This window comes from Cricetulus griseus, chromosome 4, assembly GCF_003668045.3.
Source record: "Cricetulus griseus strain 17A/GY chromosome 4, alternate assembly CriGri-PICRH-1.0, whole genome shotgun sequence".
In the NCBI taxonomy this organism is placed as follows: Eukaryota; Metazoa; Chordata; class Mammalia; order Rodentia; family Cricetidae; genus Cricetulus; species Cricetulus griseus.
In genome coordinates this window covers 34967582-34984616 of record NC_048597.1, presented here as the reverse complement: position 1 = coordinate 34984616, position 17035 = coordinate 34967582, and the positions used below count along the sequence as shown (strand labels likewise).

The window sequence follows — 17035 nt, the reverse complement described above, 5'->3', positions numbered from 1 at the left end:
TCTGAATAGTTAGTACACTGAAGTCTATTTAACCAATGCATTAACTAAGATGTAACAGAAAGAAAAACAAAAGATTCCAACATACTATAAATAATTAGAAAAGACAGGTATAAACTACATTAGCTTAATATGTATCATGAACTAACAGATTTTTGTAGAGTAGTTGGAAACCTATTCACCCGTGATTTGGAATAATTTGAAAATAGTAGAACATGATCTGATATTCATAGATAAACTTTCAGAACACAGTCTCTTTATTTAAAGGCTACATATAATCATGTGGCCCTACAGTTACGTGAGAAACAAGGTGAAGAGCACAACAAAACTGCAAATGTGAAAAAAAAATCAATAATATAAAATGAACAGTAAAAACTGGGCTCTTTCTCAAAATTGTATGTCTCAAGATTTTTTTTAAAAGGTCCAAACTATCTACAAGACTTTTACAAATTCAGCATATTCCAAACTATAACAAGATATCTTTTTTTTCACAGTCATCAACTTACCAATAAACTCTAAGCAATCTTTATGAATAGTGTTCTGCTCCGGCAAGTCTAAAACACCATCCCATGATGCCAAGCTATCGCCTTTTCCTGCTACATTCAGAGCAATCTGGAAGAAAGATGTTCAAAGCAACTAGCATCATTATTGTTGCTCCTTCCTGTAAAATATGCTGCACTAAGGAAAGCAAGAACTTGGGAATAATACCAAAAGATTACAAGCTTAAGTATATGCACACTACCAAGTGCCACCACCACCAAGTGACAAACTGCTCCTATATTAGATTTTCCCAATTCATGTTGATTCAGTGGATAGAGTGAATTACACAATGTTTGTTTACTTACAAACATGGCTTTATTTAAAGCCAACTATTTTTGAAATGTAAAAACTAAGAATATAATATTGCCAATTAAAAAATATACCTATGACATGTACGATTAAAAATTATGAAAAAGAATACTTAATGAATTGAGATGTTATTTTCTAAGTTTTTCCAAGTATGTGTAAAAACTTATTTATTTATTTATTTATTTATTTATTTATTTATCTGAGACAAAAATAACACTCCTTAAATTAATAGTCTACAACAGTTGGGTTATAGATAGATAATAGTTCATTGTACAAGTCTCCATTCTTTTCAGTGGCAAGGCACACACAGCATCTGTACATTCTGCTTTAGGAGACAGATTTCTGCCTTCACAGACATCAAATTAGAGGAACTATTAAATAAAGAATGGCACCAGCAGGTTGATGACTCTGTGAAATTGTGAAAAACAGGTCACAGTAACTTGTCCATGGGAGCAAGAATGGCTAATGCCTGATACAGCACTCACCATGTGCCACACACTAGCCTATGTGTTGAAATTCCTGCACCAACCCACTCAGAATGTTATATGCAGCTATAATTCCAATTCTGTTTTAAATATATATGTGCATGAGAAAAAAGGAAAGGACACAACACCTAGACATTATTGTGTGGTTAACCTATTGGTAGTAACATGATTTTTTAAAAAATTTTATTTATTTATTATGTATACAACATTCTGCTTCCATGTATATCTGCACACCAAGAGGGCACCAGATCTCATAGCGGATGGTTGTGAGCCACCATGTGGTTGCTGGGAATTGAACTCAGGACCTATGGAAGAGCAGCCAGTGCTCTTAACCTCTGAGCCATCTCTCCAGGCCCCTAGTAACATGATTTTTATTTCATCCTTCATGCTTATAAATGTCCACAGGTATGTAAATACTTGTTCATTTTCTTTCTTCTTCTTTTCAATCCCCCACCCCTTATCAAGCCTGCATCTTTCCCTATCTGTCCGTTTCCCAGATCCATGACTTCTGTTTCTGTTGTAGGATCCATTTGGTTTACTCAGGGCCATCTGTGTGACCATAGTTGTTGAGGAGTGGTGGTGCTCACCCATCACCCGAAAGTGAATTGCAAGGTGAGGCAGTGAAATATAGCAAGATCCTGTCTCAAACAAAACAAAGGAAAAGCCCCCAAACAAAACCCCACATACATTAGAGGACAGTTGGAAAAGCAAAGAAAAACTACAACCCCAAGACTCACGGACATATATACTTTAGTATACCATGTGTGGCTGCATGTGTTCTATTTTACTTACTACTTATGTTCCTTCACTTAGTTAACGTTCATTAACAATCTACATAGGGATTACAGCCATTTCTAGTGGCTATAAAAACATCACCGTTGCAAATATTATCATTAAGTATAGGAAACATTTATTTTGACTTGGGGGTCTCATTAAGTCTTCCTGGCTGGCCTAGAATTCACTATACTGAGCAGCCCCCCCTCACCCCCCACCCCCGACTCACAGAGATCTATCTGCCTGTCTCTGCCTCTCAGTGCAGGCAGGAATTAAACCATGCGCCACTCCACCTGGCTCAGAAACATACTTCTAGTTACTCAGATCAATTTTCTAGATGCGGCCTCCTCATAAACAGTCTTTTCAGAGAGATGAAAACCAATTATTAAAAATCCTGTTGAGTGACTACAGTTTACTCATCAGTTTCAAGTTACCTTCCAAACCTGGGCCCTCAGTTCAGCAGGCAGTGGTCTCCCTTGAATTATATTTCTCAAAGTTTCAAGATCACAACCTCCTGTTTCCAGGGCTTCTTCAAGATCTTTTTCCCTAAAAGAGAAGAAAGAAACATTCTGTTCATTAAAACTACTCTTGAATCACCTTTTTTTCTTGTATAAGATTCACTCATAAGGATGGCCAGCTACAGGCTCCATCTCAGAAGAACAGGTTTACGGCAGTCAGAACAAACACAAGGCACACAAGCAACCACACATTCTGGTTTTGGGACAGAGTTCTGCCTTCACAGGAATGATTTATCTGAACTGTTAACTAGAAGATGGCACAAGCATGACAGTCAACTCATGAAGACAAAACCAAGTGATGTATTCATGGCAGTAGGGATGGCTTGATGCAGCACTCACCATGTGAAAGGAGGCGCTGTTCTAAAACTCTACACATACTCACTTATCGTTTGCTTAGAAACAGAATCTCAAATTCCCCAGGCTGGCCTGAAACTTAAATTTCTGTTCTTCCTCCCTCCAACTTCCAAGAGCTGGGATTACAGAACACACAACCATCCCAATCTACAGTTTTGATTAAAAATGAGGCAAAGATGGGTTATGAACACTTAATACACTGAAGTAACAATCCTGTGATATCAAAAGTAATTGTTCTTGTGTTTAATGTATTATCATCTCATGGCTAAAATAGATAGCAAAGCCAGGAGACAAATTTTAGCAGTCGGGGTTCCAGTTTCACACCCATTAACATTATGCTAAACAATGGCAAAAATTAGAAAACTTTAGGTTTTCTAAACCAAGACATCCAAAGTACCACAGTCAGGACTTTCGTGCATACTTCTATCAGTGCTATTCCCAGAGCAGAGCCTGACTTAAAAGAAGTGTTTCATATATGTCAGCAGAACAAAACAAGGCTCCTCTGTTATATTAAAAGTGATAACAAAATATCATCGGGCAAAGTAGGGGGCAATTATGCTAATCTACCAAGCCTGAGGAGAAAAGTATGAAGTTAATTTTCTTTCCACTGTGCATGATTAAGATGGTAAGTTAAGAACTTCCACAAGGTATGAACTGTTTTATAGCTAGAAATACCACTTAAGTCAATTCCCTAGGAATTTCAGAGGCTGAGGTTTCAGTCATTTATCATTTATCATTTACTAAAAGCTGTAAAAATGTAAAAAAAAAATGTAAGTCAGTCATAATTTCTAGCATTCTTGAAGCAACTTAAGAAGAAAGGTAGGGTTGCTAGAATCAGGAAATCGGGATGCTGTCTCACTTCTGTAGTTTTAGAAAAATCAATGACTGAATAATTTAAACTTCCCCATACTGATACAATTCTAAGACTACTGTTTCAATGTACACATTTCATTAGGTTGTTCTCTTAACAGAGAGGAATTAAATGAAAATAGAACCACTCAGGCCCAATCAACAGGAAAAGCACTGGTCATGTGCAAAGTGTCCCTCAAAAAGTCCAAATTCACATGGCCACACTGGTGACCACACAAAGCATAGTTTGGCCTTTTGCAAATAAGCACTACAAAGCTGGAGGAAAAGGAAAAGGAATGAGAGTTTTCAAGCTTAGTGGTGAAAGTGCAGGCCTAGTGAAGAGTAAAGTCTGTCTAGTTCATGCTAACCAAGCTGTATAAGCCAGTTTAGAATTTGAAATGTGCTTTATAACTGTGAAATTAAGAAAAGATAATGTATGTATAGTGAATAACCACCATATGTTTATCAAATATCTAAATGAGATGAGGGAAGTATCCTTTAATTGAGACAGAATTTTATAACATAAATGAACTAGAATTTTTCTAATTTTCTAGTGCCAAACCTTATTTTCTTTTTGAAGTAGCTCTGCTGAATACTTTACTATTCCAGACAACAAAGCTAGTATTTGGTCAAAATGCTTCCAAGAACTTTTAGAGTCACAGTAGTGTACAAGCACACTTGTTACTGTAACTGAGACTGGGTTCTGTGGTGCTGTGCTCAGGGGACTGCCATTTGTGGTGGCAGTTCAACTGTAAGCAAGTACCACAGAGATCAGCAAATACTGTACTTGAAGTAGTAAAGACACTTTCCACAAACCTAAATAATTAAAACAACAGAGCCTTTTGAGGAAGCCAAAGGTTCAGCTTTCACACTTTAAACATCACCATTTGTCACTGCAGTAAATAGCTGCAAACCCTGCAGTTAAAGATTGAACGGAAGGAGGAGCAGAGATGGGAACTTCACATAGCATCCAGCCCTCAAAAAGGCTCAAGCCTCAGCCTTTGACACACAATACTTACAAGTCTAACTGGGGCTGGCAAGGTTTGAGTAGGCAGGCTGTAGTTTCTTCAGTCTTTTTTGGCTACAAGAAACTGAACTGACCTTACAAGCTAAAGCTCCATACAAATGTACCAGACAGGCAAAGTCCCAAAATAGTAAGTACAAGCTTTATTCATAAAAATAAGTAATGATGCCCTTTGCTCAGCAAGTTCAACACAAATACAAAGCCTTGTGGTTAGAAATAAAGAGAAAACCACCTCCCTCCTGGCTCTGTAACTCTAAAACTGTAACATATGTTAGAACACAGCAGGATGCTTCAATGAGCTACCAATAACATGATTACAAATAAAAGTCCAACAATGGGTTCCACACCTGTCATCCCAGGAATCAATCATGAGGCTAAAAGGCAAAAGGACTGTGGAAGTTTAAGGCCACCTTGGACTACAGAGTGAGACCCTGTCTCAAAAACAAACACCCTAAAAACAGAAAGAAAGAAATTACTATCTACAAAATAAAATGCAATAAAATTTCCTCTCATCAGATGTTTTGTGGCAAAATCTTTACAACAAATGGAGCCCATCACAGAAAACCACAACATGATACAATACAAAGATCAACAGACTGTGGGGGGTCCAACCCCAACAGACAGAACTACATCACAGTTTCTGTATCTATGGCTTAACCTACATCATGGAAGAGAGTGTAGAAGACTGTAAGAACCAGGAAGTCTGCTGTGAAACAGTCTCTCCTAGAAATGGCTACATAAATAAGAACGGAACAACACCAGTATCACTGGACTTGTAGTGTGGAAAGGGGAATATGTCCTACCCCTAAAGAAAGTACTACAGACAACTATTGACTGTTGGGAAGATAATTAGCCTCCCCCAGGGATGAGCCCCTTATTGGTTGTGCTATCCAGAATGGTCAGCTTTGAAATCATATCACATCAGAAACAGACTTAGCCGGTTGTATTCATATATATTTGTGTACATGAGCACACACACACACACTCAACAATAATAGTCAAAATAAAAGAGGCTATCAACTTCGGGGCCCTGGGGGGTAGAGTACTTGAGAGAGGCTGCAAGAAGGAGCGAGGAAAGGGGAGAAGTGATGGCATTCTATTTCAACTTAAAACATTTTAAAAAATAAACAAAAATTAACAAAAATTAAAAGTTACAGAAAAATCCAGCTAGGTAGTAAGCTTCTTTTCTAAATTGTTTTTCTCCATCAAAAAAAAAAACTTCATTTACTTACAACTTCAAAATTTATGAAAACTGTTAAATTGCATATATTGTTTAAAAAAAAGGAAAACAAGACTTATTTCACCTATTTTTCAGTATATTTCTGTTATGTAAAGAAACATCACTTCCATTAGAATTCACGCATCACTCCTTCCTATCAATCCTTCCCCTCATCTTGTTCCCAGCCTGTGACAACCATCCTCTGCCTCAAGATATTTACTTACTTGGAGTATTTCACATAAATGCAATCATGACACATGGCCTTTAGTGCCTGGTTCCTTCCTTTAGCATTTTGTTCCAAGCTCTACTGACACGACAGTCTACATATCAGCACATACTTTTATTGCCAAATAATCTTCCATTGCATGAATACATCATGTTTTGTTTGCCCACATGATGATGGACATTTGAGTTGTTTCAAGTTGCATATTATGACTATCTACTAAACTTAAAGAGCTCTGGAAGAATTAAGAAGCAAATCTATTAAAGAGATGGGAGCAGCTCTTACTGGCTTGCCACTCATTCAGAGTGTCTAGATGTAAGGCACTGTGTGCACACATTAAGCCATGACAGCTCCATATGTGCATCATGTATGTATATAACACTGCTAGCTTTAAGCCTGACCAATTGTTTCTAGCTTTAAAATAATTAACCTACCAGCTGTCCGCACTGGCGAACAGTATGACAGGCAGTATGCTTCAACTTGTTTCATGGCTTCATTGTGCCCTGTACTTCTGAGTGTTTCCTACTGCACAGCTCATGAGACATCAGCACCAAACTTCTTTTATACTTATTTTGCTATGATTATTAGCATGCTGGATATAAATTACTGTCCCTGAATGTTCTGCATGACAGTTGGTAGAAACACAAATACCACAGCTTTGTTACAGATTCATCTGCACAATAACTAAGGATAGAGTCTGTGACCATAAGACCATAAGGTGCTTTGTGTAATTTGCTACTTTTAAACTCAATCTCAAATCACCAACACCTTCTAGGAATTTCAACAAACACATAGGGTAAAAAGCCCTGGACAAGTCACAGTCTTTTCAGAACTTAACTTATTTATAAAATCTTGTCATCTGGGTTAGTGTCAGAATAGGTATGACTGTCCTAAGTATTTTACCGGATTGTACATTCATAAGCCATACGGGAACACACCACACTGTTAGCTTAAAACTTAATGAAACTATGATTAGCATTGTGTCTACAAAAGCAGCCCTGGGAGACTTTCTTATCAAATAATGCAATCCTTTCTAGAGTATATGTGTTAACCAGAACCTTGTATCAAGTAAAGACGATGCTAAATGTAATTCTTTTGTCCAGACAGCCCCCACAAATGTGGCAGCTACAGGATTTCTTCACTACTGAAACAGGAAAAGGATAGAGAGATTACAGAAATTCAGTTCTGTAAAGACTAAAATTAACTATAAATGGAACAAATGCCAATAAGTCATTTTTAAAGATTTCCTTTTTTATCGACAAGCTATGGAGATCAAGCTGTAATAAATGGTACCCATAGTAACCCTTGCTCGTCTAAGGGAAAACTCAAGGAGTTACTATGGGGTGGGGAGATTTCTAACTGTTGCATGTGTGAAGCTGAACTGTGTTTGCTGTAATAAGATAAAGTCCTCAGCATCCTCCTATCCACCTGTGCAGCCTCCTATCCACCTGTGCAGCCTCCTATCCACCTGTGTGTTTACTTACTGGTTTACTTGTGTGTGTGTGAGCATGTACACATGCCACATGTCACAGCATATACGAAGAGGCAACAGGACAACTTTCAGAGTCAGTTTTCTCCCTCCACCACATAGGTCCTGGGGCTCGAACTCAGGTAGTCAGGCTTGGCGGCAGGCATCCTTACCTGCTGAGCCATCTCACCAGCCCACTTTCCATAAAGAAATACATGTTTTCAGTCAAAGCAATTTACTTGGGAACTAAAAACATGGAAAATTGTTCGTTTAAAATAAAGAATGGGATGAAAATGGCAAAGTCTGTCAAAGACATTTCCTATATCTGTTACAAATTTCTTTTTCTTTTTGATTTTTCAGGAAAGGATTTCTCTGTGTAATAGCCCTGGCTGTCCTGGAACCCATTTTGTAGATCAAGCTGGCCTCGAACTCACAAGGATCACCTGCCTCTGCCTCCCAGGTGCTGGGATTAAAAGTGTGCACCACCACACCCAGCTCCATTACAAATTCCTAATTCACCCAAAGGACAATGACTAAAAACAAACAACAACCAAACAGTATCATTTTCCTTGAAGATACTGTCTTAGAAAAAAATATACCAAAGGGGGAAAAGTGATCATTTTGCAACATCTGGGCACTCTTTCCCAAAAGCACTTTACTGATTAAAAAAAAAAAAAAATTCTACTTTGGCAAGGAATATATATGCCAGATTTACTTTTTAAAACTGGATCCCAAGCACTGATCAAGATTTACTTGATAAAAGAGGCTTTCACTTATCTTTATACTGGTAGTTAAATCTTGATGGAATTTACAAAACAAATCTCAAGAAGTCCTGGTATTCACTGGATATGACGGTTCCCACATTATCCTAGTTCTGGGCCAGGAGGAGTGCCACAAAGTCAAGGCCAGCCGGGCCTACATCCTGGGTTCTAGGCCAGCCCAAACCCTGTCACAAACAAAAGAGGATTTCTGGTATTCGCCTGAATATTCACATTCTCCTAAGGAACATTTTTATAACTTTCATCCTTTAAAACAAAGGAAAAGGCCAGCGAGATGACTCAGCAGGTAAAAGTGCTTGCTGCACACACCTGCTGACCGAGTCCAACTGCAGCACCCACATGAAAGGTGGGAGGATCGAGCCAACTACACACACACACACACACACACACACACACACACACACACCACACACACACACACACACACACACACACATAACACACACACACACCACACACACACACACACACCACACACACACACACACACACACATAACACACACACACACACAGACAGACACATACACACAGACACACACACACACACTAAAAACAATAGAAACTCTTTACAGGGGAAATAATACACAAGTTTCCTATGTATTTACAGCAAGCAAGTTACTTATTTCTCCATCATGGAATTAAAGTAACAGAAAAATTACTGAGTTGTTAAGGTTATCAAAACAGTGTTAATTATGCACATGTCCTAAATATTACCACAAATAAAAATAAACTAATATTTTAATATATGACAGATTTCTTATTCTATGAAGTATAATGTACATATTATATGTATAATATACAACATTAAATATTATTAGTATATAACATCAAATAAATTTATCTTCTATTTAGATGATGTATGTAACCACACTTTAAGGTTAAAACACACACACAAAAAAAAAACCTGTGATTTGGAGCAGGGATATGAGAACATAATATTATGAGAATATAAGGTATATATATATATATATATATATATATATATATATTATACATGTACATCAATTTCTCCTTATTGTCCTATCACAGATGTGTCCTTACGTCTATACAGGTCCACAAATAGTTAACACACACCTTTGACTACTGTGCTTTCCAAGACACACAGCCAATTCAACATCTGATCCACATTTTTATGCAGGCTTTCTTGAGGGGGTCTTCCAGAAGATACGTGAACTAGCTAAGATAAATGCAGTCAGTCTAAGAACACAGGGCTTACAGGAAGGAGACATTAACCAAGCACAAATCTTCCGTTAACAGGATTTGCCATATGACCTCCAAGTCCATCCTCTCACCCTCAAGAAGGCATTAACAGTAATTCTCAGCTTCCTGTCTAAAACTCTACTGTCAGATGCATACCGTTTGTATGTGTGCACGTGGGTATGTAGCAGGAAAAGCGCCATACAAATGCTACAAACTTTGCTTGTATTCCCTTGCTAAGATTCTTCAGTATCATCTGGTATGGTTTGAATCTGAAATATCTTCTCACAAGCTCACATCTGAACAACTGGCCTCACACTGTGGCACTATTTTGCATGATTCCATTCTGACAATCATGGATGGATTAAAGTAACCACAACAAGGCACTACAATGAACAGCTCTGGCTTTAATAGTTCGTCCCTCACTTCCCCCTAAAACTTTACCCAGCAGCTTGAATATAAAGCGTACTCAGTGGATATTGTCGAGCCATGAATGCTTTGCTAAACCATTTTGCTTTCTGATACGTAAGGCTGGGTATTGTCTTTGGGTGACACCAAACAGATGCCACATTTCAGCATTGTGTGACAGAAATGCTCCGCCAAGCATAGCTTATCAGCTCTATTCACCACTGTTCTCTTCATAAACTGGCTGTACATAACAGATGGACATTACATTATAGGTGTTTCTTTATAGAACTGATTCTTTTACAGCTAAAAAAAAAAAGTTTAATACTTGAAGAGTCCAGCAACACATTAGAATTGTGAATTAAAGAAAATATTGAGTGAAGTTTTTTTAATTAAATAAGTTCCGGATGCCAACAATCACATAATTAAAAGAAAAAAAAGTTTGGTTATAGATTTGGATCTCTAAGGAATATTTAAAGTCTAGTTAAAAGATTTGGATCTTTAAGGAAAATGTAAAAAAGAATTATTCAGAAAATAAAAGCATATGAGCCAGGGGGTGGTAGCATACACCTTTAATCCCAGCACTTGGGAGGAAGAGGTAAATGAGGATCTCTGAGTTCAAAGCTAGCCTGGTCTATAAAATGAGTTCCAGGACAGCTGGTGCTACGCTGAGAACCCTGTCTCAAAAAAAACAAAAACAAAGAAGAAGAAGAATTTAACTTTGATTTTATCTGTTCAAACTCTAGACGAGTTTTTCAATTACCTTTAAATCATCTTAAGTTATAAACATTTTGGGAGGGATTTCACCACACTCTTTGAGCTTACATGGCTGTAGTTCTAGAGCAGTGGGAAGCTTAAATTGCCTTGCTTTCCAAAAGGATTGAGCATCATGCCAGCCTGCAATTAGCTCAGGGGAACACGAACATTAGTAAACATACAAGAAACGATAGCTTGGTATGCATTGCTCATGGTTACACAAACGTCTGCATTCATTCACATACATTCATCCAACAAGCATTTACTGAGCTACCTGCAACCAGGCATTCCCCCTGAGAAGTTCTCTATCTATAAAGTAGTAAGTGAGACGGCTCAGTGGTTAATGTACTCTCTGCCGAGCCTCATTACCTGAGTTCTAAAACCAGAACACACGTGATGGGAAGAGACTCCTGACAGGCCTCTACATGTCTCTCACACACACAATAAATTAAGCACATGAACACACATATGCACACAAAAATGTTAAATAAATAATAGAGCTAAGTGATTAGATAAAATAATATAGACGTAACATAATATAGAAAATAAATGCCTCTGACTTACTCATTCTGAGATATATTTTGTCCATACCTAGTTAACTGAAGCACAGTACATGAACAAACAGAACTGATATCATTCAGAACTACTCAGAAATGAAGAATCTCAGATCCCACCTAAGATCTACTAAATGGGTCTGCATTGTTAATAAGTTCCAAGGGAATTCCTATATATATTTAAATTTTAGGAAGAACTGGTGATTTAAAACATAACTAAGCTGGGCAATGGTGTCACGTGCCTTTAATACTAGCATTCAGGAGGCAGAGGCAGGTGAATCTCTGTGAGTTCCAGGCCAGCCTGGTCTCCAGAGCTAGTTCTAGGACAGCCAGAACTGTTACACAGAGAAACCCTATCCCCAAAACAAAACAACAACAACAACAAAAAAAAAAAAACACAAAATCTAAAACCCAGTAAATACATAGAAGTGATAATGAAAGAATCTATGTATTTAAAGATTCATTTATAAAATGTTTTATGAAGATGAGTCTTTACCTCCATGTGTGTACAGCATGGAGTGCCTGGAGCCAGTAGAGGCCAAAGAGGGTGTTGGATCCCCTTGAGCAACAGTTATTTGTGGAAGCTAGGAACTGAATACAAGCCCTCTTCAAGCGTGGCAGATGCTCTTAGCCACTAAGCCATCTTTCAAACACCTTTCTTTTTTAAAGCCCCTTTCTAAGCCCTTTAAAGAGTAGATACATACTTTTAACAAGTTCAGCTATTTAGTTTTACTTATTAGGAAGAAAACTGGAAAATAGTACTCATTATCCACAAAGAAAGAAGACAGAAAAAAAAAAAACTAGTAAAAAGCAATTTCAAACAGATGGATGGCAGGGCTGGGCTATTTAAAATAACATTAATCTACCATATCAGCTACAAAAAAGACCTAAATTTGTGTTACACTAAGATGTTGTTCTTTTTGTTGCTTTGTTTTTTGAGACAGGGTCTCACTGTGTATCCCTGGCTGGCCTGGAACTCACTCTGTAGACAGGGTGCCTTCAAACTCTCTTCAGGCCCAGTTGATGTTCTTAATGCCCTTCTGATCTAGATCATAAATTCCTTGAGGACAGGGGGCTAGGTTTTTTCCTCTCCTCTCTTCCTTCTCCTCCTTCCCCCTCTCTCCCCTTTCACCCCTCTCTTCTTCTTACTCTGGCTATTTCATGCTCAGTGGTTTCTGAGACAGGGTCTCACTCTGTAGCATAGGCTGCCCTAAAATTTACTAACCTTGCACTTTTCACCGAATCCCTGCCCTAGTTCCCTGAGTGAATAGTGCTAGGATGAGGAGTAAGCCACCATGTCCAGCCTAGTTGGATATGCACTTGTAAGTTTGGATGAGTTTGGTGGTAATATGCGCAATACACTTTGGAAAACTTTACAAGTAACAAAGAAAAATTAACAATCCCATTTACCAAGCACTCAAAAACAGTGGGTTTACTAATACATGGCTCCCAATCATCAAAGTCTCTCCTTACTCTGTGGGAATTGGTGTGTGTTGGGGGGAAGGGGGGCTAGAGAGAAGAAAAGATAGAAGAAATGGAGGGAGACTACAAGTCACAACAAACATCCATGGAAATAAAACAAGTAACAGTGGAAACCCATGCCAAGTATACACACTATGCTGGCTAGTTTTATGTCAACATGACACCCAAGGTACAGTCATGAGTGGAGGGAACCTCAATTGAGAAAATGCCTTCATAAAATCAGGCGGGACGCAAGCCTGTAGGGCATTTTCCTAGTGATTGATGTGGGAAAGCCTAGGCCATTGTGGGTGCTGCCATCCCTGGGCTGTGGCCCTGGATTCTATAAGGAAGCAGGCTGAGCAAGCCATCAGGAGCAAGTTGGCAAGAGCACCCCTCCAGGGCCTCTGCATCAGCTCCTGCCCTGTGTGAGTACATATCCTCATTTCCTTCAATGACTGGGATATGGAAATGTAGCCAATAAACCCTTTCCTCCCCAAGTTACTTTAGTCAGGGCATTTCATTATAGCAACAGTAACAGATACAGACCATAAAGGAAACTTTAAGAGAATAAATGCAGCCAGGAGGTGGTGATGCATGTCTTTAATCCCAGCAGGTGGATCTCTGTGAGTTCAAGGCCAGCCTGGTCTACAGAGTGAGTTTCCAGGACAGCCAGGGCTGTTACACAGAGAAAACCTGTCTCGAAAAACCAACAACCCTCCCCCACCAGGCTGGCTTTAAACTCACAGAGATCCGCCTACCTCTGCCTCCAGGGTGCTGGGATTAAAGGCGTGGGCCACCAATGCCCTTGTTTTGTTTTGTTGTTTTGAGACAGCTTTGGAGGCTGTGCTGGAACTCGCCCTAGACTGGCCTTGGACTCACAGAGATCCACCTGCCTCTACCTCCCGAGTGCTGGGATTAAAGGCGTTATGCTGTCTAGTATTTAGACACTATCGATATGGAAATTAGCCGTACCATATAGTATAGTAATATTTGAAATGTGGCTAGAACAACTGAAATTCAGTATAAATGTAAAGTGTATTGAGCTTTTTCATATGGGTAAAAATTAAAAACTGAAGCTGGGAATAGTGGTGCACACCTTTAGGCCTAGCACTTGGGAGGCAGAGGTCAGAGGATCTCTGTGAGCCCAGCCATGGCTACATAGACTGTTACAGGCAGCTAGGGCTACACAATGAGACCCTACCATAAATGAAAAACTTTTTAAATGATGAGTACATGTTCAAATAACACATTGGATATATTTTAAAATACAGTAAAATTTTTTGAGTTTTCAATGAGGCAAAAGGAAAATTTTACTTCTGTACTTTGTTATATTTATTATTTTGAACATTGTTAATCTTACTAAATCTTCAGAGTCTAACACACACCAATGCCTCCATGAAGCTTATGTAATGTACTTTGAGGTGGCTTCTGCCTCATCTATCCAATATAAGCTACTTGAAAGAAACAAGATTTACATTTTCCTCCTACACTCGGAATAAAAACTGCACTAAGATACCGATGTCCACTAACTGAGGTGAAAGTCTCAATTACTGTATTATCTATCCCTTTCAACTATTCCCACTTTCCTCAAATAGTGAAGTATATGTCTCTCAATTCCTTGTATTGCGTTCAGGTAAACAGTGCCAGTGATCGATATAAAAACAGTGTGAACAGAAAAAAAAAAAAAAAAACATGAGTATTACATGCAGTCAATATACTTAGATCAACAGATCAAACTACTTCAAAAGTAGAAGCGTTTGCCAAAAATTAATGACGCTGGGTGGAAAAAAATGCCTACCAAAAGGCATCGGAAGGGTTGGGGTTGTATACAGTTGGTAGAGTGCTTGAACCCCGGGTTCAATCTCCAGCACTACATACACCAGGTAAGACGGAGCTTGCCTATAACCCAGCGGGTTCAAGCAAGAGGATCAGATGTTCAGTCATCCTCAGCCACACAAAAAGTTCGAGGCCGGCCTTGAGCTACACGAGTCCCTTTACAAATTAAGTCTTCCCACAGTCCCAAGGAGGCAGATATGCAAACGCTTGGGAGAAACAATAACAAAATCTAAGACGCCGTCCAAAGCTATGAAATCGAGTTGTGAGGAAAGTGGTGGGAAGGAAAAATAACACTTGAGAAAGACAAATGTTGGAGACTGTTGGGAGACAAACAAAATTAATTAAAAAACAACAACAACAACAAGAAGAACTGAATTCTTCTGGGTGTGTCTCCCAACCTCTGCACTGTCAAAGGTCGCGCTGGTTATTTCCAAAGATCTTGCTTCAAATGGTCTGAGCTCTTCATCAAGCAACTTCCTCCTTAGCGCGCCCACTCCAACTCCCTGGCTAGGGACTCGGCGAACTCAGTGCTGAAGCCACCCTCTCCGCTGGGCCGACAGGGAGGACCCGACTTAGGCGCAGATCCGGGACCAGCCCGGAATTCCCGGGATTCCGCCCCAGCTGCAGGAGCCCACGGGCAAAGGGACCGGAGACAGAGGGGGCGGGGCAGGACACCGGAGGAGGACAGGTGCCCTGCTCCACGCCCGGCCAGCTGGCAGCTCCGGAACGTGCAGGATGGAGAGGAGGAGGAGAGGGGGCCACCGGGAATGAAACCTGGGCTCGCACTCACCAGCTGTCCCCGCCCGACGTTGACAGCGGCAGAAGCTCTTCTCCTTCCGCCATTGCTGTTGACGTCCACGTCACTTTGCCGAAAAGTGGACCTGGCGCCGAGACTGTGTCTGAGACTCAGTGTCGTAAAAGGAGTTACGAAGTCTGAGACTGAGGCTCACCGGGGCGGAGGAGGAGGGCGGCAAGGAACTGGAGGGATGCGACGTCATCGCGTCCCGAGGGCGAAAGGCGGAGCCTGGAGCTTGCAGGCGGCCGGGCTCGTGGAAGACCACATATCCCAGGATGCCACGGGGCCGCGAACGAAGTGGGAGGGGCACGAAGTTTGCGGGCGGGACCTCGGGGGAGTGGGCGGGGCGCGGAGAGAAGGCGTGGCTCGGAGGAGGTTTTGTGAATGAGAAGCATCCCCCGCTGGGCGTCTCCTCAGCGTCTGCTTTCCTATTTGGCGAGGAGCTGTGAGCTAGTGGAGAGAAGAGGGCAAGCACGAATTCACAGAGGTGAGCAGCATGGAAAGCAAGGAAAGGGCCGAACACCTCATTTGTAAGGACCATAAAAAAAAAAAAAAACAAGGCCGGGGATAGTGCGATGTACAACGCTTGCCCAGCGTCTTCAGTGCTTCATTCGATCACCAGAGCCACGAGAAAATAAAAATACACGAAAGGCTCCATACTGTATGTCTGAATACCTAAAAGTTATAACTCAAACGATTTTATGAAGAAAATAACGTTGTAGCCCTCACAGCCAGGAAAATCAACTCTAGTTAGAATTCTGAAACTGGAATTCCAGTTTAAGAAAGCTGTCAAGATCCTTCCCTTCCTATCCTATCTCCCATCTGTCCCTCCTAGATGGCCCTCCCTGTTCTACACCCAGGCTTCATCCGCAACACCAATATTAGCAAACTCTAGCCCCTAGTGGCTACCCTAGACCACTCCAGATTCAGGACAGACCATAAGAAATACTTGTAGGTCCTAGGAGCAACGGTGCAGTTAACTCATACAACATGGATAAATCTGAAATATTCATGTTAAAATGAGCAAAGCAGATTACAAACTAATGGCATTGTTTATATTTGGTATCAACATAATAGCAATAGATACATGTACACTGAAAAAAGCTGAGGTGATTCGTAGGAAAATTGGGAAGGCACATAAATTTCATATGGGACAGAAATTACCAGAAAGAACTTTAAGTAAAGCAAGTTTCTGTTTGATTATGTTTTGCTTTGTTTGTTGTTGTTTTGTTTTGAGACCGGGTTTTACTATGTAGCCTTGACTATCTTGGAACTCGCTAGACCAGTTGGCCTGAAACTCATAGATATCCACTTGCCTCTGCCTCCTGAATGCTAGGGTTAAGGGCTTGCATCGCCAAGCCCAGCTTATGTTTGTTTTTTTTAGAGATGGGTTTTTTGCTGTTTTACCAAGCTTGGTCTTGACTCCAGACTGGTATATTTGAGCTCGTGGGCTCAAGTATTCTTTTTGCCTCAGCCTCTCAAGTAGAGA

The 17035-nt window shown here is 40.0% G+C and overlaps 1 protein-coding gene across 1 annotated transcript in view; it reads right to left on the bottom strand.

The window, feature by feature from the left end:
• Tbc1d23 (TBC1 domain family member 23) overlaps positions 1-15713 on the bottom strand; it is a 50393-nt gene extending 34680 nt beyond the window's left edge. Inside the window, exons 1-3 of the mRNA XM_027412484.2 lie at positions 15541-15713; positions 2540-2651; positions 504-609 (exon numbers count right to left, since the gene is read on the bottom strand). Of these exons, the coding sequence (XP_027268285.1) occupies positions 504-609; positions 2540-2651; positions 15541-15593 (271 nt within the window). The 5' untranslated portion in view covers positions 15594-15713. The remainder of the gene's footprint in view (positions 1-503; positions 610-2539; positions 2652-15540) is intronic.
• Between the last annotated feature and the right edge of the window lie 1322 nt (positions 15714-17035).